At 39.7% G+C, this 23762-nt stretch overlaps 1 protein-coding gene across 5 annotated transcripts in view; it reads right to left on the bottom strand.

Moving 5' to 3' along the window:
- LOC134208665 (uncharacterized) overlaps positions 1 to 23762 on the bottom strand; it is a 181084-nt gene that overhangs the window by 31589 nt on the left and 125733 nt on the right. For all 5 annotated transcript variants that reach the window (XM_062684439.1, XM_062684437.1, XM_062684434.1 and 2 more), the window contains 2 exons: positions 16484 to 16649; positions 16176 to 16307 (listed from right to left, as the gene is read on the bottom strand). In XM_062684439.1, the coding sequence (XP_062540423.1) occupies positions 16176 to 16307; positions 16484 to 16649 (298 nt within the window). The remainder of the gene's footprint in view (positions 1 to 16175; positions 16308 to 16483; positions 16650 to 23762) is intronic.

The raw sequence follows: 23762 nt of genomic DNA on the forward strand, positions 1-23762 counted from the left end.
TGAGATTAACGCTTTAGGATCACTGCTGGGGTGAAGGAAAGCACGAGATGTGTACTTCAATAAATTTCGAAAGGAACTATGGTGATCTTAATAGTAACAGCTAGTTAGTGTGGAATGTAAAAGATAATGTTTTAATTTGTTGCTCAGAGAGATGCGATGTAGATACTATTTATGGAGAAACAAGTACGAAACACTGATGACGGACTTATTTTTGGGGTCATTATTCGTTTCGTTAGTTAATTGCAATCTTCAAGTGGAATTAATCAAGGTAGTTCTCGTAATGGAATATGTATTACAAAATTAGGGCAACAAAAAAAATTACACGAAATGCGCTAAATATCCAAGAATAAATCTGAACATGACCATGTAAAAAAAAAATTTAAGTTTCAACTAGGACTTATCTAGATTTTTAAATGGCTCAGCTGCTATTGACTGTTATAGAAATAACAAATATCTGCGATTGTCAGTATCATATTACATTCGCGGATAAGTTGCACATGTTGATGCACAATTTTAACCTTAATCATAAAATTACTGAATTAGATGATATTTTAGTTTCGTTCTAACAATACGGAGTGAACAAATAAATCTCATTTGATTTCTTCTAATGGCTATTTCAAAGCTTTAATCCTACCTTGGGGCCTTCCTTAGCCGTGCGGTACGATGCGCGGCTGCAAAGCAAGATCATACTGAAGGTGGCTGGGTTCGATTCCCGGTCCGGTCTAAGAATTGATTATGAGAATTTTCTCGACTTCCCTGGGCATAAATGTACCATCGTGTTAGCCTAATGATATTACGAATGCAACAACAGTAACTCGGCTTAAAAACCTCGCAGTTACCAACTGTTGAAGTGCTTAATTAACACAGCTGTGAGGCGGCAATGTGCCAGTGGGGGATGTAATGCCAATACGAAGATAAAGGAGATACCTAAGTGATGAGTTTCTACAACGTTTATTCCTACTGTACAAACAAATGGTATGCTAATCCTCTTAAACTGTAGTTAAACCACATTAATCGGAAGAGGCCACTTACGCTTGCTGTCTATATTCCACATTTGTACTAGATTCTGCTTTTGTACCCCGTCATACGTATGCAGACAACTGTTGAATACTCGTCCGACGTGTATAAAAGCTTTTAACGGTCATCGAAATACCACGTGGCCGTCGGTGACGAAGCAGCACCCCTGAACAATAGAACTCAGAATGCACTGCACTTCTACACATTTCAGAGTCATCATCCATGAAAATGTGGGAAGTGGCGCAAGCCTACACATGAAACCGTTGCGTTTGACCGAGTTATTTTCCTTCATGATGCTGACCGGCTGATGGATCAAGCGGGGACACTTGTAGCAGACAATTCGTAGAACAATTGTCGAAACCTAATTACAGCACCAAACATCATCATCATCATCATCAGGCAACCCACGCAGAAGCAGTAGCAACAACACCAACCTGGCAGTTATTTTCTAGTGCAACTGTCCGTTCAACCATAATGGGTCTCTCTAACTAGATTGTGACTTCACAACGGAATCAATGCAATGGGGCCTCCGTTCGTCCGTCAGTTGTCGTCCGGTCAATGCGATGCGCTGGATGGTGGTCAGTGATTAAGTGCTCCAGGTACCGAAATGATGAAAACGTAACGCAATGGATACGATGACCGCTTCAGGTTTCAGGTTAATGAACGATGGTTTGTGGGCAGTGCAGCACAATGCAATGAGGGAGGAAAATTCGAAAATATGATTTTCCAATGTAGTTCACTGGGTAATGATGAGGGCGTTATGAAGGATGATCAAAATCGCAAACAATTAAATAAGTAATCGTATCATGGTCGAATGGCTATGAGTTACGCCAATTGACAGCAACAATTTTGCAACATTATTGAATGGATGGTGTAAGATTTCATGTAGCTCAATTATTAGTTTACCATTTCTCATTGGATGTCACTAAGATATTTCTCATACGCAAGGTTTACATACACGCAAAAATGCATTCACGAACTCGCGAGCTAGCAAGAGTTCGCCGTGATTCAAATCACGTTTTTGGGAATACCAGTCACATTTTCTGGTGCTTCCAAATTCGTGATTTCAATCAAGATGTATTTTTGCTGGCTAACGAATTTGAGAACGCTTTTTTGCGTATTGTTTACTAAGTCTAGTCCCTGGCAGAGGGAGGATCCATCTTTTCATCGACGGAGAGTTCCCCAACAAAATTTGAGGGAAATCTGCAAGTATCATTTTGAGAAGTATTAGGAGATGTACGGCGCTGGGGGATCTCCCTCTACATCTTCATCGTATATGGTGCCATTTAGCTTCAAATTACTGTTGTTCGATGTTTCTTCATATATTTTGTCTTGAGCATCAAATAGAACGGGCCGTCAATAATTTTGGAACAAGTTTTATCCACACTGATTTACACCCGCCTGGAACAAAAGCCTGGAACGAACCCGTCTGGTAGCAAAAGTTGGTGGTGAATGCTTCGTATTCAAAGTACATGCTATGGAGCGAAACCAAGCATAACAGTACCTTCCTGTGACGCAGGAGAGTCGCCACAGGGCCCGATAGAAGGAGATACCATCCAGGTGGTCGGTGAATTTACTTGCATTCTTAGTCTTAAATACAATGGCACATAATCTGTGAAAGTCGGGCCTACTATAGGCTACAGAAAAAAATACGGTTAGAAAGAGTTCACATTAGCACAAAACGTAACATATACAAAATGATCATAAGATTAGTGGTCCTGTACGAACAATAAACGTGGACCATGCTCGAGAAGGACTTGCAAGCACTCGGAGTATTTGAAATACGAGTGCTTAGGAGCATATTTGACGGTGTTCACAATTTACGACACGCTGGAAAGGGACGGAAGAGATCAGGCCGTGCGTTACGGTTCACACAAAAAAAAAACAAATTAAATATATATTTTTATAATTAAATAGGACGGTGTACAGCAGTACAGGACTAATCACGAGCACGTCTAACTCTATGGCGAACTGAGTATCCAAAAAGTAGCTAAAGATGGACCGGACAAGTTTAACTCATGAAATATCTGGATGTTATTTTCATATGTCATAACGCAACGAAAAATATTAATTTTTTGCGTATCTCGAAGAAGATGTCTGTTGAAACTTATAGAAGATCTGTTCCAACTACGTCCTAGAAAGCGATCGAGGATGGCCTTTTATTCAGTTGTTACATTTTGTTTATCCAACTCAGAGTTATGATTCTTTTAAAGGCAAAATCATGTCAAGTATACTAAATCGATTGAAGGCGCGAATAAGTTTTGACCAAATGAGCTGAAATTTTTATCTGAGGTGTCTATCTTATCATAAGAATTGTAAAAATCAGCTGACCGGTCGTTTTTTGGAGATTGACACTTTTTAAATGGGTTAAACAGATTAAATACACACATACAGACAGTCAATTTGTATATAACACTAAGGGTCTCGTCGTCTAAATGTTTAGCCATGTAGCCATCACGTGCTCTTAGTGTAAAAGATAGAAAAAAAATTTAAAAAAATATATAATAAATTTGTGTCTTTCCTGTGACTTCCTGTACTCAAATATCTAAAACAAAATACTTTACATCCTATATTCCAAGCAGTACATAATTATGTCACGTCTAATACAGTTTAACTCATCTTTCTCAACCACAACATACCGTAAGTGCCAATACGATTGCCCGGGAAACCCGTTGCGGAGGAGAATCAATCAGCGTATTTACTACGCGATGATGTGTTGCTCATTCATCTCACAATTTCCCGTGTCGCTACCTATTTTCATGCCACATTCAAACATCCATTAATAGAATTTCGAACACATCACTTTCCTTCCACAAGAGGTTCAATATACCAACTAGCTGAAACGCAAAAGCATGCAACAATGCCAGCCAGCCCGCCACCAGAGCAGCAGCTACCTACCGTCCAACCGACCTCGTTAGGAACCAGAGTCAAAAGGAACGGAACTGAAAGAAGATGGTCCTGTATGCACTTCTGAGGCTGAACCAGCGTTTCTTTTTTGTTGAGTATTAAATCTAACAGCCAAAAATAAAAAAATATAGAATAAAGATTTTACGCTTTTTTTAAATAATTTTCTCACATTCCTTCGCGAAATATTTCAAGAATTAGAGCACTATCTCTGTTAATGCGATTCACACTATGCTCCCCGTAAGTGAAATGCATTTCAACCTGTCAATGAAGAGTTTCTTCTTCCAGCGTGATGCATCCACCACGTGGTGTTTCATAAATTAGCGTTTCATTAGTGCCATCGATGACTGTTGAGTAGCGGTATCTTTTGTGTAATTGAACATGAACTTGCGGTGAACAGGGAACATCGTTGAATTGGTGGGAAACGGGAAGAGCTAGCTTGAGCTGAATGTATGCAAATGGCAGTTGAATAATGACAGTTTTGTTTGGATAGTTTCCTATTAATCTACCCTATCAGTGAGATGATTTGTCATTTTAGGTAATGCATAGAGAAGAGGTTCATGACCTGTGAGCGCTGCCAATATTGCATTGATAAGTTGAATCATTATAACGAGCAGTTTGATTCCAATTAAATTTATTTTTGTATTTATCAAGGTAGATAGTGGAGTTAGGAATACGATATTCAATAGGTGCTAACAAAAAAGTAACAAACATAGATCGAAGTTCTGTTTAGAAATTAATAGATTTTCAATATTTTTGAAACTGTTGATTTTTTGCCTTTACTGTACAACAAAGTTGTACCAAAAGGAAACAATTAGGGGATTCACTTAATGGCGTAGGTTGCTGTGTATCTGTTTATGGAAATGTTTCATAGGCGATTTCTAGACTAACATTTGAAAAGGGCGTAACAGCCAAAATTTATTCCATCTGATTCCTCGTCTACACACATAGCTATATATGTAGACGAAGAATCAGAAGAAATAAATTTTGGCTGTTACGCCCTTTTCAAATGTTGGTCTAGATTTGAAATATGTCCCTTGTGATTGGGTGTGAAACATTTCTATAATCAGATACGCAGCAACCTACGCCGTTAAGTGAATCCCCCTAATATCACTTGAATAACGAACTTGTGAAAGAATGCCCGAAGACCCATAGTGTATCATGTCGATCTACTCATCTCGACGAATTGAGGTTATGTTTGTATGTATATGTATTAGAGTGGTTCAAATTAGTATGGAAAAAAATTATATAGATTTTTTTAATAGGCCGCCCGCTTATTCCGTTCTATATATGATATAGGAAGCCTACAGCAGACTGAAGAGGGAAGCTAAGCGGATCGGACTAGTCATCAACACGTCGAAGACGAAGTACATGATAGGAAGAGGTTCAAGAGAAGACAATGTTAGCCACCCACCGCGAGTTTGCATCGGTAGTGACGAAATCGAGATGGTAGAAGAATTTGTGTACTTGGGATCACTGGTGACTGCCGAAAATGATACTAGCAGAGAAATTCGGTGACGCTCCGATCGAATAGAGTTCACCGCCGTACCAAAATGATAATCTACAAAACGATGGACGATGCTCGTGGAGGACCAACGCGCACTTGGAGTTCTCGAAAGGAAAGTGCTGCGTACCATCAATGGTGGAGTGCAGATGGCGGACGGTACGTGGAGGAAGTGAATGAACCATGAGTTGCTTGAGCTGCTGGGAGAGCCATCCATCGCTCACACGGCAAAAATGGGAAGACTGCGCTGCGGTAAGCCGGGTACGTAGACAGAATGTCGAACAGTAACCCGGTGAAAATGGTTCTCGACAACGATCCGACGGGCACAAGATGGTGGTGCGCAGCGGGCAAGGTGGATCGATCAGGTGGAAGATGATTTGCGGGCCATCTGTAGACTGCGTGATCGGCGACTTAGTTTTCGCCAAACGATTTTCATACCAAATATTTAATTTGATGATTGGAGATATGGAAAACATAGTGAAAGCGTCGACAATATTGAGTTTGAAAACTGCGTGCTCTGGTGAACCTGCCCGAAGAATGTGTCATACAGATGTGGTCGTAGGAAACGAAACACACCGTTAATGGCGACGAAGTAAAGCGTAACTGCCATAACAAAAAGTTCTAGAAGCCTTATTACCAATGAGTACTTGAAAGTGGCTCAGCAGTGCGAAAATTCCGAACGAATGCCAGGATGGTGCCGGAAAATCCCCAGTCACTAAGCTGTTGAAGAACAAAAGAGGCGTCCATGTTCTGTTTAACGCCTTCGTGATGTCGAGGGACACAAGGTCCACGTGTTTACACTCCTCGAACGCTGTAGAACGCCACGTATGCTATCAAACTAGGAGCTCGGCGGAGAAGTTGAAAACTATTCGGTAAATGTGAAAGGAAAGGCACTATTTTGAATAACATCATGTTTTATGCAGTGACGGTAAATGTCATTTCGATTCATGATACTAGTTTGCTAATAACTTTTTTCACAAGTTGTTTACAATTGTGTTTTGACGTAAGCTATTTCTACGGAGAAAGCTCGGATACAGGGTGTAAAACGAAAATTTTCAAACTCGAAACCGTCACGAAATCATGTAGATTCGCCTTTATCTTTTGAAGCATTTTCTAGGTTTATATTTATATCAAACGACTCGGAAACAATTTGAAAATTTTAGTTTGATTGTCAACTATTGAAAATTTCAATTATTTCTCAACACAACTAAACCAGCCAGCATCGGAGGCGATAATCGGGCGGAGAGCAGACTATGTCGTCGTTAAGCGATCCCAGCTATAACAGCTGTTCGCAGCGATAACTTTGGCGACAGTCAACGATGGATGATGGAGTGTCGATCGGAGCGGCAGCATCACTCGAGTGAAATTTTCTTCTGGTTGCGCTCCGATAGGAAATTGAAAATAAATCGGTTCTTTTAGGGACTATTATTATATTGGGAAGAAAGTTGTTAGGCTGAGAGGATTTTTCCAAAGTGCAGTATATAAAACATAATCGCTTGGCATCAGTAGCAGGAATCATTGCGTCAGTATCGGTCCGGGAGGCTATCGTCAGCAGAAAATTTGTTCACTATGTGCCATAAAACCACAATAACGGTCCCTAAAAGGAATTATTGTTGGTTATTGTTGGGTGGTGGGATGAGCGCGCTCAATCTACGAAGTCGTACAGCGTGCGACCCTGGCGCTTCAGTACGTAGACGACATCTCTCATTTAGAGATTGTGCTAACGTAAGAACTGCCTTTTATTCGATGAAATGCCTTTTATTCGATGGCGTACCGGCTTTTCAATATTCCAATTGAGGAGATGGAGTTCGAAGCTGGAAAAATGAAGAACCATGAAGCAGTGAAATTTCTTAGGAAATATGAAAGGAAAAAAACACCGTCAAAACGCCACTACATTGCAATCGGAAAATAAGGAGGTTTGAAGGATAAGCATACCTTTTTACCCGAAGGTAACAAACGCTGCTCAGAATATTATCAAGGAACATGGATTTCGAGCAGTCTATAAAAGTGGGAATATCTTAAAACAGCGGTTCTCAAGCTTTTACTTGATAGGTACCCCTTCGAACTTTTACATTCCATGAAGCACCCTCTATTGTTTTTCGCTGTAAATGAAATGGAAAACGGACCTGAAAATTAACGCAATAAATGGCTCACAAAATGTAGTCAGAAATCTTCGTTATTCTGTGAAACTTTGCAATTAGAATTAAGTTTATACGTCATCCCATAAGACGTTGATGACCTTTGGAGGTTTCCAAGATTCTTGAAAGTAAGCTTCCGCGCTTCATGAAAATAGCCTTTCCGGCCTCTTGAAGGGAGGCTTCAGAACGACTTGAAAGGAAGCTTCTTCAGCTTCTTCAAAAAAGAATTCCAATCCTCTTGAAAGGAGGCTTCAGAGCCTCTTGCGTCTTCTTCAAAAAATAATTCTGTGCGTCTTCAAAGGACGTTTCCGAGCTTCTTTCCGTTTCCGAACCTGTAGAAAGGAGGCTTCCGAGCCTATTGAAAGAAGGATTCCAAGCCTCTAGAAAGGAGACTTCCGAGCCTATTGAAAGAAGGATTCCAAGCCTCTAGAAAGGAGGCTTCCATGCCTTTAGAAAGCAGGCTTCCAAGCTTCTAGAAATGAGGCTTCCGAGCCATTTGAAAGGAGGCTTCCGAGCCTCTTAAAAAAGGCTTCCGAGCTACTTGAAAGGAAGCTTCTGGGCCTCTTGATAGGTATCTTCCGAGCCTCTTGAAAGGAAGCTTCCGAACCTCTTGGAAGGAGCCTTCCAAGTCGCTAGATAGGAGGCTTCCAAAACTTTTCAAAAAAGGTTTCAACCCTCTCGAAAAGAAACTTTCAAGCCTTTCCGAACATTCCGTGCTTCGAAATAGAAGGCTTCCAAGCCTCTTGAAAGGAGGCTTCCGAGCCTCTTGAAAGGAGGCTTCCGAGCCTCTTGAAAGGAGGCTTCCGAGCCTCTTGAAAGGAGGCTTCCGAGCCTCTTGAAAGGAGGCTTCCGAGCCTCTTGAAAGGAGGCGTCTGAGCCTCTTGAAAGGAGGCGTCTGAGCCTCTTGAAAGGAGGCATCCGAGCCTCTTGAAAGGAGGCTTCCATACCTCTTGAAAGGAGGCTTCCAGGCCTCTTGAAAGGAGGCTTCCAGGCCTCTTGAAAGGAGGCTTCCGAGCCTCTTGAAAGGAGGCTTCCGAGCCTCTTGAAAGGAGGCTTCCTAGTCTCTTGGAAGGAGACTTTCGAGTCTTATGAAAGGAGGCTTTCGAGCCTCTTGAAAGGAGGTTTTCATGCCTCTTGAAGGGGGCTTCCGAGCCTCTTGAAAGGAGGCTTCCGAGTCTTTTGAAAGGAGGTTTCCGAGCCTCTTGAAAGGAAGCTTCCAAGCCTCTTGAAAGGAGGCTCTGAGCCTCTTGAAAGGAGGCTTGAGCCTCTTGAAAGGAGGCTTCCAGGCCTCTTGAAAGGAGGCTTGAGCCTCTTGAAAGGAGGCTTCCTGAGCCTCTTGAAAGGAGGCTTGAGCCTCTTGAAAGGAGGCTTCCAGGCCTCTTGAAAGGAGGCTTCTGAGCCTTTGAAAGGAGGCTTCCGAGCCTCTTGAAAGGAGGCTTCCGAGCCTCTTGAAAGGAGGCTTCCGAGCCTCTTGAAAGGAGGCTTCCGAGCCTCTTGAAAGGAGGCTTCCGAGCCTCTTGAAAGGAGGCTTCCGAGCCGCTTGAAAGGAGGCTTCCGAGCCTCTTGAAAGGAGGCTTCCGAGCCTCTTGAAAGGAGGCTTCCGAGCCTTTTGAAAGGAGGCTTTCGCGCCTCTTGAAAAGAGACTTCCGAGCCTCTTGAAAGAAGGCTTCCGCGCCTCTTGAAAAGAGGTTTCCGAGCCTCTTGAAAGGAGGCTTCCGCGCCTCTTGAAAAAAGGCTTCCGAGCCTCTTGAAACGAGGCTTTCGAGCCACTTGAAAGGTGGCATCCGAGCTTCTTAAAAGGAGGCTTCCGAGCTACTCGAACAGAAGCTTCCGAACCTCTTAAAAGGAGGCTATCAAGCCTCTATGAAGGAGGCTTCCAGGTGTCTAGGAAGGAGGCCTCCAAACCCCTTTTAAAAAAGGTTTCCGACCCTTTTGAAAGGTGGCTTTCAAGCTTCTTGAAAAGAGGCTTCCGAGCCTTTTGAAAATATGCTTCCGTGCTTCTTGATAGAAGCACATAGAAGGTTTCCAATCCTCTTGAAAAGATTTTTCCGAAACTATTGAAAGTAGGCTTGTGAGCCTTCTAAAAGAAGGCTTCCGAACTACTTGAAAGGAAGCTTCCGAACCTCTTAAAAGAAGGCTACTAGCCTCTATAAAAGCGGCTTCCAAGCCTCTAGAAAGAAGGCTTTCAAACCATTTTAAAAAAGGTTTCCGACCCTCTTGAAAGGAAGCTTTCGAGCATCTTAAAAAGAGGCTTCCGAGCCTTTTGGAAATAGGCTTCCAAGCCTCTTGAAAATAGGCTTCCTTGCTTTTTGATAGAAGGCTTCCAAGCCTCTTGGAAGGAGTCTTCCGAGCCTCTTGAAAGGATTCATGGACATGGATGCTCGAACAAAATTTCGGTAAAAACGTGTGTAAAGATTTAAATCGCACCTCAGCGTCGCCAACGCAGGCTGCCCGACATAAAAACTCAATCTCACTAAGTGATGGCGTTGGCATACACTACATAAACAATGTAGTGCTGCCACCTAGGAGCAATTCGAAATGAACACTAGCGCTAAAAAGTAAAACACGGCAAATTTTAACCATATTTATCGGCACACTAGCACCGCGTAACGGGGGCATAACGACATACTTCAGAATAATCAGTACAAACTTTTACACAAGCACGCGAATGAAGATGAACGTCTGTTTTCTGTGCTTCCGAGCCTTCCGAGTTGAAATGAGGCTTCCGATCCTCTTGAAAAGAGGGATCCGATCATCTAGTAAATAGGCTTTCGAGTCTCCTGAAAGAAGGCTTGTGAGTCTTCTAAAAGGAGGCCTCTTGAAAGGAAGCTTCCTAAGATCTTGAGAGGAGGCTTCCTAGGCTTTTGAAAGGAGGCTTCTTAGCGTCTTGAGAGGAAGCTTCTGAGACTTTCGAGAGGAGGTTTTCGAGACACTGGGAGCCTTTTGAAAGAAGGATTCGGATCCTCTCTAAAGGAAGCATACGAGTTTTTAAAGAAAGCTTTCAATCCTTCATCAACGAAGCTACTGAGCTTTTCGGAAAAAGCCTTCATGCCTCTCTATTTGACAAACCTCTAGATTCTAGATTTTAACCACTTAACTTTTTGTTCTTTAGATCTTTCGTTGCACAGCCCTCCATACACTACGCTGGTTGTAGCGGACAGGATTCAATAGATTTTGATTTACTGATCGCCATGCATATTACGTACAAGACAAAGTTTTCGAATCTAAAATGACATAATTATCAAAACTGCATCAATAAGTTTTAGTGGAATTGTAATACATCTGCCATTACGCTTTTTGGTCCGCGGTACTGCTGAGGCCGGCAAAGGTACCCCCAGGAGTACATGTACCGCAGGTTGAGAATCGCTAAATTAAACAAATAAAACTTAGCTACTCATATTATACAAACTTCAACAAATTTGGATCAATTACTAAAATATATAATAAATTTTTATATGTGAATTTTCAATTGTCGTATCCAACAAATTTCTATTCTGAATATTAAAGTGTCATAAGAAATCAACAGAATTTTCAATAATATTTATGCATGGTGGTACTACATGCATCAATTGTCAGACAAAGGGTTTAAATGTTTAAAATGATATGCCTAACCGCCAGAACCCTTGCGAGAAAAGGCGTAGGATTGGCAATCCTGATGTGGCAAGTTCGATTCTCCGTCCGGTCCAGGATGTTTTCGGGTGGGAAATATTATTGACTTCCTCGGCATAGTGTATTCATTCCCGAGCAGGAGAAAGTACCTCAATAATACCTCATTCTATTATTGATATGTACCATACTCTGTTATGAACTAGCCATTCCATAAATAAATCAATATTAGCAATAAACTTTTTTGACGTAAACTACGTCTAAGGGGAAGAGTCGGATACAGGGTGACGACAAATGAAAATTAGCAAATTCGAGACCGTCACGAAATTAAGATAGATTTCAAACGCTATTAGCTCCTTTATCTATCGATAGATTTTCGAGATTTTAATAGCAATCGAATCGGCAATTTTTATGCCCATTGGAATTATTGATTATTAACGTAAAAACATAGAAAATTCCAATTCGTCACAAACCCAGTAAAATTTCAGAGTTTCATTACGGCCGCCATCTTGCGGTCTACTTTTATACGGTGATTCGCACAAAGACAAGGGCAAAAGAACAAAAGCCATGACCGAGGTAGAAGCAAAAGAGTAATGTCTATGAAAAAGTGCTTTAGGTGCTGGACATGTTCGTGTAAGCAACGCCCCCAACTCTAAGTCGAATAATAGTCAGTGTAAGGCATCAACACCACTGGGGGATGAATTTGGGTTTTTTGAGTGAAAATTTTAAATTGTCGCGTCCAATTATTTTCATATTTTGAGTTACGTCAATTTTGTTCGAAATCAGCAACATAAGTAATAAAAGAATTGGTATGCGATCGAACATGATTCAGACATACAGAACAGTCCCAAGACTCGCTTAATTTTGTTCTGTTGTGTGCGGTCGAAATAGTAGGTTGTGCAACAAGTTGCAAAAAGATGATTTTTTCAGCACGAGTCGTACGTTTATCGAACGAGGTTTGCTTTTGGAAATGTTTGATATCATGTCCATAAAACTATTTCATTTATCACGCGACGCAGAGAATGTACTATTTGAACACTTACCCAAGCTAATTCAGCAAAATGTAGTCATGTAACTACTGTTCTGATGTTGATTTTTCATTATAGCACCCAAATGAGTGTTATAATGAATATTAGTTTTGAGCTGCATAATGTTCATTAAAGCACCCATTTCGTTGGTATGGAAAAGTAGGCCGTTTTATGACTCAACAAAAAGTTAATTACAGTCACCTTTCCACATCTAGATATTGAAGGAACCATCGAGATAAGGAGAGATCGAGGAATGGAAGGAAAATTGAAATGGGTAGTAGATGGAAAAAACCCGTTGCTATGAAAAACGGTAAAAAACCAAAAGTCATTTCTTGTGTTTGATGTGTTTATTATTGCCCCAAGGTTGTCTAGTAGCCTAGAAACTTGAATATAACGACATAGAGAGAGTGAATCCTGAACAAAACATGATCAGAACATCGAAATCGAGATACCGAGATAGGGAGGTTATCGAGATGCAGAAAGTAAAAATGTATGTAGGGTATCTGTTCCTATATAAATAACAATAAGGCAATGCGCATATGAAATGCATTGATTTCTCACCCAATAATCAAGAAATATGAGAATAATTATGCTCGGCTCATGTAATTTTTAATTGAAAACAATTTGGTAACTTCAAAAATGAAATTTTCATCACATTATAGAAGTATTTAGCTAAAAAACATCATCACCGCCATGCACTTATTTCAATACCATTCAAAAAGAGTTAATACTATGCCTGTACCTATATCATTATTACTTTTGTGTATACGTAACGATATGATTGCAGTGATGCCGAATTCTACAATGTTTTGTATTTGAGTTGAAATATAATTACAAAATTGCTGTTTTTGTTGCAGTTTTCCATCTTATCAGTTCAATTTTGTGTTTGTCATAATTTATCTTTTCGATATAATTTATTTTACAAACATAATAGTTGAATTTCACAGTGAAAGTTCATTCAAGCGCTTTAAAATGAAAATCTAGGTCGGCAACCCTTGAGAGTACTGCAAGCTATGTAAACAGTTTGGAATACGGACAAGGATAATTTAGACGTTGTTCGAAATAAACCCATATCAAACTATAGGAAATCGCGTTGGTTTTTAAAATATAATAATATTCAAAGTGAAAATGTGATGTGCTTTATGCGCTGTGAAGTGAATTTTGAAGGGATAGAATTGTTTTAGCTTGAAATTGAGTGGAAAACAACGGCGTGAAAACAGATGAATCGCAATCTAGTAGCAATCGAGCAGTGCATCAAAGCATCAGTTCAGATGTAGGAAAATGAAAATAAAAGTGCTTTATAATTTTATCTTTTCATAATTTGATTTTTGTGAATTAAAACATTACATAAACAAAATCTTGAATAATATTCCAAACATTCAAGAATGTGTTCCATCCATTATTGTGCACATACGATGTGAGAAATAGATTTTTTATTTGGTTCATCGACTGTTGGGATTAATATACGGGCTGTTATTAATATGGGAACAGATACCCTAGTTCGTAGGGATGGAGAAAAGGGACATAGGGAGATATATCGAGATATAGAGTGTCGATGGTAATTATTGCGCGATCGGTGCAGAACATACTCGCATAGGGGAACGAAAAAGTCAAAATTTGAATCACTCTAAGCTCATGCTCAAACCAGTGACATAGGCAATCAAAAGAATTATTACCCCTTTTTCTTCTCTTCTTCTTCTTCTTACTGGCATTACATCCCCACACTGGGACAGAGCCGCTTCGCAGCTTAGTGTTCATTCAGCACTTCCACAGTTATTAACTGCAAGGTTTCTAAGCCAAGTTACCATTTTTTGCATTCGTATATCATGAGGTTAACACGATGATACTTTTATGCCCAAGGAAGTCGAGACAATTTCCAATCCGAAAATTGCCTAGACCGGCACCGGGAATCGAACCAAACCACCCTCATCATGGTCTTGCTTTGTAGCCGCGCGGGTCTTACCTCACGGCTAAGGAGAGCCCCGACCCCTTCTTTAAAAGTGTTTATTGATCATGGAAAATTTAATAGATTTTTTTGCTATTTTTAATTTTTTATGGAAATTTTTTTATTTCGTGTAAAATTTGGAAATTGTTTACTGCTAATATTGATTTCTGCCTTTCTCGTACAACAAAGTTGTACCGAAAGGATATCATTTCACTCCAAAATCGAACTTTTTATAGAAGTCTCGGAGACCCATGATGTTTTATACCAGTCGACTCAACTCGTCGAACTGAACAAATGTCTGTCAGTCCATGAGGCCAACCCTGAAAAATACATATTTTTCCAAAATAATCGAACAGTTAAAAGCAGCGTTGTATCGTGAGAGATATATCTCTTGTTAGAACTAATAAAACCCTCCCGAATTGCTTTATTTTTGGAGTTATTCGCAAAATTGGCCAAATTAGGAACATGGCCAAAACCGGTACAGTTCCCCTACCCTGATTTTTGTTTATTGGCAATTTCCAAATTTGTTAAGGAAAATTTCTAATTCTTCGTGGAAATTTAATTTTTCTGCCGATTTTTTCTTAAAAATGAGTTCCAACCTGAAGCAGCCGCATAATGAAATCTTTAAATAGCATTATAGAATACAGCCGTGGTTCGATCCTGTGCCGGCATAAAACACTTGCCGGTAATAACTATCCAACTGATAAAAAAATCGTTAAAGAGTTTACTGAACTGGCACATTTTCTTCAGTTACTCATTTCGATTTCACTTAACCAGTTCTATTTCACTTTCATCGCCTCCCGATATTCCATGCAGCCGGCTTGTCTTCCCATTGTGCATCATCGCTTGAATCAGATCCCACTCAGTAGCTACTGGCGGTGCGGCACGGGCGGCAGTATCGACATCCAGAAATAAATAGTCGTTCCCCCCTTAGCAGGCATTGCAAACTTTCACCCACAACGTGCGTAAAAAAACTGGCGACGTATGACTCGCCTTATCTTCTGTCTGTATAAGCAAACGACCGTTATATTAATTCTTTGGCGATGAGCGTCTTCAACTTTGCTTCCCTCTTTCCCGATCTATCAGGTTTGCTGCGATGACGCGACGTTCACGTTTCTATCAAGCTAGTGGTCGCGTGACATCAATCGCTGCGCAACATGTAGTTATAACAAATAACAATTTGCGTTGTGGCTTCGTATATGACTGAGTAAGTATGAGGAACTAGAGGAATTTATGCATAGGGTAACATGGAAGCAAAAAAGATGTAAAAACATGTAAGAGTTAGAGTTCCCATGTTCTGCTTTCTTTCAGTTGACAAAAAAGTGTGAACAAGCATGTTTCAGAAGGCGGGAATTTGTGCTGTTGTAGCAAAACTATTTAGACCTTTTCATACAAATATAGCTATAGGGTTAGAGAACATAAAAAAGGATTTTGGATCAGATAGAGAAAACAATTCAGAGAAAGCAGAGAACGTTTTCACGTTCTTCTATGATAATGCACAGCAAGAAACAATTATCAACTAAAAAATATTGCTGACTGAGTTGTTCCTAATTGTGTCTCATTATTGCCAAACACACATCTCTCTTGTTTTGACTTGTGAGTAACGGTGAATGAAGTAAACAAACATAGTTAATCTTGCTAATGCTGTCTTCAGTCATCAAGGTAAGAATGAACTACGATCATTAAGTCATTACGACAGAACGACAGACGTAATTGCCTACAAGTATCTGTATGACATCAAGTTAGAGTTTGAACTAATGAATACCACTTATAAAACACTCTAAAAATGCTTCATAGATGGCATTACAACTTTTCGGGTTTGGGGAGAGGAGGAATAAGGTTTTAAATAACGACGGTCGAAACAGAAGAACTCGAAAAACCGCTCATATCTTAGCTCATCAAACCATACTGGAAGACAGATTCCCATCAATTAAAGGAATTACATACCAGATTGTGCACAATTGGCGAAAGCCTTCTATGGCTAACTACTGTCTAGTTTGAATGTAAGTCAAAGTCTATTGGTAGGTACTTACGTGCCAAACAGGTGTGCTTTCGAAACTGCAGAAAACCATCCTCGCAGTGACAGCGACTCTCGACGCAGTGGCTATTAGCCACACGCATGGCACATTGATCCGACAGGATGCATTCGCTCTCGAGTAACTGGGCTGGTGGTGTCGCATTATGTGGTGGGTGGGTGCGAGATAATCGCAAAGCATAGATAGGGGAGAAAATGTGAAGTAATGATGCTGTCAATTAAAACTGTTTACGGCTAATATGTGCTCTTATCTACGACACTCTATTTGCTTCAAGCGTCCCTCAATAGATGTCTCCAACAACTTACATGGCAAGCACTTGGTCTCATTGAGTCGGACGTAGAATGGCGAACACTCGCAGTACCCTTCCAGGGAGCAGTAACTACCGCGGATGCTGTCCGAACAGTCCATATCGTGCTGACAGGAGGCACCCAGCTGAGCACTGGAACCAGCGTGACTGCCCGCTATCATCAACTGAAATTAAAGGGACGTGATAGGGTTGATTAGTATAAATAAGTTACATTATCGTATGATTTGTGTAAATTTTCATTTTAATCCGCCGTTTGAAAAAACCAATCGCCGTTGTTGATGCAACCTACCGAAGATATATATTGAACGAGCGAAGGGTTATATACAAGATATGACCGCCCAACGGAAACTACGTAAAGCAGATCATAAGATAATAATTAATTTGCTTAGAGCTTAGAGTGATTGAAATTTTGACTTTTTCGCTCCCTGCTTGAACGATAACATTTGCTGTTTTGATAAATCTCCTAAATTTTCAACTGAATTGGTTGTAATTTAACTGAGTACGAGCAGTTTGAAGTTTGTAGGAAATCGCCCCGTATGTGAATGATCGTTAACGGCTCATTAACTATTTAGGAGGAGATCCCCCAGCGCAGGACACCTCCCAATACCGGATACTCAGTAAAACGATACTAGCAGAGCTCCCTCCTTCAGCTTATAAAGTACAAAAGGAAGCTATTTAAAAGGATTTTAACGGCATGGGATATCAGATCTTCATGTGGTAAGCCTTGTACAAAATATTAAATTGAATAAAAATGTTTAAAATTTTGATGTTCCGCGTTATTTTAGAAGGTTTGAACCAACAATGTTGAAATCAATCTAATGCATTCTGATTATGTAAAAATGGTCCATATTAGCCATATTTTAAATAATGATAATGATTTGTTAGATGTGCCATGTAACTGTGGTGTTCGGACATTGAGATTTTTCATAGTTACATTTGTTACATTTACTTCAATTCAATTCAAATTTAATAGTGTCCGGTACTAGGAAACATTTTTCTGAACCGTAAATTTTTTCTCCAAAATTCATCGTCGTAAAACGTGTTCAAATAATCAAATATAGCTTGTATGAATCATCAATAGCCATATTTTATGTATAAGGTATAAAAGGAAACATAATCCGGATAGTTAGTTTTTTTTTGTCAAATGGCTTATGTGTCCGGCACTGGATGATCTCCCCCTAAATATAATCAACCCGAAGACTTCGAAGAATATTTCCTAATATGTAAGACGGTTGTTGTTGCGAACCGATCGAGCTTTCGTAAGCAAAGTTATAAAGAAAACAAAAATACTCATTATTGATATGTTATTCTTTTACGTGCTCAATTAAATTTCCCACGATTTAGTATTTCCTTAATAATTTTTTTTGCAAGCAGCACATTGTTTCGCAACAAAAACGCAACAAAAATTTCCTATGTTGCCATATATTTTTAGATATTAATGAGCAACATTGCAAAACGGTTTTCCAAAAAAGTTACTGTTTCCATAGTAATTCTCAAGCTTCAAATCGCGCGTGCTAAGTCAAAATACAACCAAATCTGTTAAAAATTAGGGAAGTTCTATAAAGACAACTGATACTACCGTATCAGCATAGAGGAGCGAAAAAGTCAAAATTTGAACCACTCTTATGAGCATGATTGAAGCCATGGTTGTTACTCTGTTTCTGCCAGGCCAGATGTAATTACAAAGAGAACCAACAGATGATATTTAAGAATAATATAACCTTCAATGTGTACAAACGGGTGACCCAAATTTGAGTAATACCGGCGCCGACCGTGTTCGAATGCGGGCCAATTAATGAATGGGTAGGAATATGTTGACATGATACTCATATTAATAGAGGCAGACGAGTCATCTGCACTTCCACGAGTAACCATTGGAATGTTGGATATATGGGGTCGGGAGGTAGCGAGGTTCGTTTTGGTAAACGTTTTGCCGCGTGTAATGTGTAGTTTTTCCGCAAATCATGTTCGATCGCACACCAATTCATTTGTGTTTCGAACAAAATTAGCGTAACTCACTAGGTAACTCACTCACTAATATTTTGATATTACAATTTAAAATTTTCATTTATAATTCAAATAAAAACCCCAAATTTATTATTCCGCAGTGGTGATGATGCCTTTCCTTTCTCCGACTGTTGTGTGACTTTTGAAGTGCTATTTTAAAGGGGTGCTGCCTAAATAGTAAGATAACCTTGTTTATAGTTGATAGAATAGAATCAATTTTAATGATTACTCTTGCTTACATGAACATGTCCAGCATTTGTAGCACTTTTTCATAAACACCACTTTTTTTGCTCCGACCACGGTCATTACTCTCGTTCTATTGTTGTACTTTTTGTGCGAATCAACGCACAAAAGTAGAGCGCAATAACCAACGGCACCAAACGGCGGTCGTAACGAAAATCTGAAATTTTACTTGGTTGGTAAAGAATTGGATTTTCAATGTTTTTACGTTGATAATCAGTAGTTCCAATGGGCTGATGGAGAAATGATGGAGAGTTTCCGATTCGATTGATAATAAAATCTCAAAAATCCATTGAAAGATAACGGAGCTATTAACGTTTGAAATCTTACATGATTTCGTGACGGTCTCGAATTTGGAAATTTTCATTTGTCACCCTGTATCCGAGTCTACAGATTTTTCACCGACACTTGAACTTATACTCTTCCCACTCGCGACTACGGGTCCCTATTCGGGCGCCAGTTAACGGAAGACCTAGGGTCTCTTCAAAGAATAATAAAGCCGAAACGAATTATATGATGGTTAGAACTAAACTGATTTATTATATCGATTCTAATAATAAAGAAACCTATTTGTCCCTAGCTAAACGATGACAGTCCCACGGTCGTGGTGTCGACTCAGCATCACGGGGTCCCACGGTTAGATGTTTACGAAAAAGTCACGTTACTGTCTTCCCACGGAAGACGGGTGTTAACTCTCGCAAGAAGTTGCATTCGATGCAGAATCCGGTCCCATTGTTTCCTGTTGAAAATTGGCCGGATCGGACTATAGGCTCAGAAGTTATGGTCAAAATACTTTTTTTTCACCAAAAGTGCGTAGAAATTACTCACTCGAAAGAAACGAGAAAGGCACCATCACCGCTAGGTGGATTAATCTGGGTTTTTGACGTAGGACTACGTCTGTGTTTTCTATATTGGGGTACACTTTACGATTGCGAAAATCGGGGACCGTCACGAAAATATGATAGACTTTAAACTTTAATATCTAAGCCGTTTCTCGATGGATTTTCAATTTTTTTGGACCATTCGATCAAGGATGAGTCAACGCTTCTTTGTATTTATTTGAAAATACTGATTTTCAACTATTTATTATCGATAATTGATAAAAAGTTTAGAAATAGGTAAACTAACCAATCACGTACATGCATCACAAGCACAGACATCAAAAATCAATCACTTGCGGGTTTGGATCTAATCCTCAGTTTGAACAAGATTTCACGCACAGCAGACGCATCAAAGCGATTGTAGCGGAGCGGACACAGCATCATGGAGGCGCTAATAACATTTTCAAAGAAAATCCATCGCATTGGTGGTGGTGCTCGATGTGTTGCTGCAGATCATTCAACCTCAACGAACCAGAATTTCATATGAAGAAAAGGTTGACCATAAAAATAGCACTGTGGCGATCCCGCACCAAATTATCAAAATTGATTACAAATTGTGTTGTCAGTTAGTTGGAAAGGAACATTGGGAATAGAAAATTGGTTCTTCTCAGGACCAACATTTTATAAAAAGAAAGAGTTAATTGCGAAAATGGACTGTTTCGGTGGCATCGGGTTTGGCGTGGTAGTTTGGTTGCTGTTAGTGATCCCATCCATTAAAATTCACTACATCATCTCCCTCCGACGCGCTATCAAATTCGCTATTTACGATTGAGTTTTGAACTTTGAAGAAAGTTTATTTCGGATCAACTTTCTTTTGTATAAAATCCATGAAAACTATCTACCTACAGCAACTACCCATTAGTGAACGTCGCTTGGACAGACATCATCTCCCTCCGACGCGCTACCAAATTCGCTATTTACGATTGATCTCATACCCAAATTCAGAATCTTTCGAGAAAGTTCCATTGGATTCTTAGAATTCATAATAATCCGAACGGTCCGTTGTCTGTGGAAACCCGATCGAACTGGCTCGCGCGCGCGGAAAAGCAGCTTTCTTATATCTAATGAAGTAATCCCATTAGCCCCGCCCCTTCATTAATCGTTATATTTACACTATACCAGCTCACAAAGGGGCGGGGCTTACGGGTTTAATTTATTAAATACAAGAAAGCTGCTGTTCGGCGCGCGCGAGCCATTTTGATCGAGATTCCACAGAAGGCGGTTCGACATCGGATGCAGCGAAGCGGACACAGCAGCACGAAGTGGGTGGCAGTGTGGCAATGCTGCAAATTTACACTAGCGATTTGATGCAGTTAGTGATTGGAATGGGAATTGGGAAAAGAAAATCGGTTCTTCTCAGGACCAACATTTTACGAAAAGGAAGAGTTAATTGCGAAAATGGACTGTTTCGGTGGCATCGGGTTTGGCGTGGTAGTTTGGTTGCTGTTAGTGATCCCATCCATTAAAATTCACTACATCATCTCCCTCCGACGCGCTATCTAATTCGCTATTTACGATTGAGTTTTGAACTTTGAAGAAAGTTTATTTCGGATAGTCGGATCAACTTTCTTTTGCATAGAATCAATAAAGTCGCCACCTTTGTGAAAACTATCTACCTACAGCAACTACCCATAAGTGAACGTCGCTTGAATAGACAGATGCCAAGGGATAATGTTTGGTAATATGAAGAAACTTTGTCTTGAGTCGAATTTCTGTTGTCATTCCTCGCAACAATACGCATCTTAGATAAACAACATCTCATAACCAAATTCAGAATCTTTCGAGAAAGTTTCTTTGGATTCTTAGAATTCATAATTCTCCGAACCGTCCGTTGTCTGTGGACACCCGATCGAAATAGCTTGCGCGCGCGGAAAAGCAGCTTTCTTATATCTAATGAAGTAATCTTATTAGCCCCGCCCCTTCATTAATCGTTATGAGTGCACATTATATTTACACTATATCAGCTCACAAAGGGGCGGGGCTTACGGGTTTAATTTATTAAATACAAGAAAGCTGCTGTTCGGCGCGCGCGAGCCATTTTGATCGAGATTCCACAGAAGGCGGTTCGACATTTCGGATGCAGCGAAGCGGACACAGCAGTACGAAGTGGGTGGCAGTGTGGCAATGCTGCAAATTTACACAAGCGATTGGATGCAGTTAGTGATTGGAATGGGAATTGGGAAAAGAAAATCGGTTCTTCTCAGCACCAATATTTTACGAAAAGGAAGAGGTAATTGCGAAAATGGACTGTTTCGGTGGCATTTGGTTTGGCGTGGTAGCTTGGTTGCTACCTACCTACCGCTCATCTTCGCCGGTTGAGCGCTTCGGCTCTGCTCCGGTTCAGCTTTGTCTCGTTCTGACATCACCGACCGAATTTAACGACTTTGGTTTTTTTCCGGTTTCACTCGTCGGGATCTACTGGAAGTTCTCGATCTTCAGGTGATTATAGCTGAATGTGAAAACTCACTAAACCTATAATTGTTTCATTTCAACTTCTCTCATTACAGAACCCACCAATTAGCATTATCCCGCTTGTTTGTCATCATTTATTGACCCGGATACCTCATATTAAAGATACTCGTTGACAAATCCAAAAATGGATAACTTATCTATTTTTCTTATTTTCATTTACAGAGCATTCATCGAAGGCAGAAAACTTCTTATTACCCAATTTTAATGGCATTCGTACGATAATCTCATAAATGGAAATTAATAGAGAATAATTTTACCTTGTTTCTTTATTTATTTACAGAAGCTCATCTATCAAATGTTTACAGGATCTATCAAATGAAGCAAGAGAAATGGACTTCAGCATCCACTATAAATAACCGGAATTCACAGATACCCATCGAAACCATAAACAAACGGCTCTTATCAGGGCCACCAATAATTGATGAGGAAGAAAGAGCTTGTACGAGAGTGAAATATCAAATAACACAAACTATGATGACAAATACCATCCATTTCGTATAGCTACGTAGTCCTACGTCACTTTTGCGTACAACCCGATTGGGCTGCACCTTTGAGTTTTATTATATTATTGCAAATAAAAAGCTTAAAATGTAATTTCCTTCCAAACTTTAAATACAAACAATGAAAGATATTTTCTTATATAGGCAAGTTGACTGTTTTTTCGTTTGTTTCACTTACCATTCGAGATATATTCAACATGAACATTGATGCTAGCTGCCCAGTTGCATTAGGTACCACAGCAAAGGACAGATGCAATACCTTATCGGAGTTTTACACCTTATCCTCAACGTAATGTTGCCTGGATACTAGGCCTTTAATTCTGACCTGAACCTTCCAAAACAATGTCTCTGTTTGTTTGGAATTGTTTGTACCACTGTTTCGTTCAAATTGAATATTATTTAATGTTTCGGTTCTTTAAAGTACCGGATAACCCTTTTTCTACGAAGTATTCACGGATTTCGGTAAAACACAATCTTATTTGCAGCTCAGAGAGGGCAGTGTTTTTTTTTATAGAAATTCGCCAAGAAATTTCCGGATAAAGCTTTTAAACAAGAACGCCACTATTAAATGGATTGTGCTGTTTAAAATTGTCCGTATTCTTCGAAAACCCTTTCTCAACATTTTCCAGCATTAACTTTATAAATCATCATTTAATCATTAACTGAAAAAACTATATTTTCCCGGTACGAGTTGGAAAAGGTCCCATAACCTTTTCGCGTAGAGTCGTTCCTTTCGGTCTGCCTGCTTGCGGGATAAAGTTTCAAATGTTCACCATTCATATGGTTTCATGTACGATGTATTTTTTCTTGCCATTGATTATATTCTCAAACACGGAATTTTCAGAATCCATCCTCCAAACCCGATGAACGGAATAAGGAACGAGTAGATTTAGATGTACCCTTATTCCGGTCAAGATATTTTTCACTTTTCAGCATTTTCTATCGGGAAAATACAGACAACAATTTGGTAATACGCTATAATATTACCTGTTTTGTCTTGTTATGCTGCTGTGTTTGAAATCCAGGGCAAATTTTCACTTAAAAATGCTTAAATATTATGACAGACGTTCTTAGCAAGTGGGTTAATGAAAACAGTCAAAATGGCGCTCGTAGTGACGACCAACAAATTTTGTTTAAATTTTCACTATTAATCGCTATAAATGACGCTGGTTTTCAT

The sequence above is a fragment of the Armigeres subalbatus genome, chromosome 2, assembly GCF_024139115.2.
Source record: "Armigeres subalbatus isolate Guangzhou_Male chromosome 2, GZ_Asu_2, whole genome shotgun sequence".
Classification (NCBI taxonomy): Eukaryota; Metazoa; Arthropoda; class Insecta; order Diptera; family Culicidae; genus Armigeres; species Armigeres subalbatus.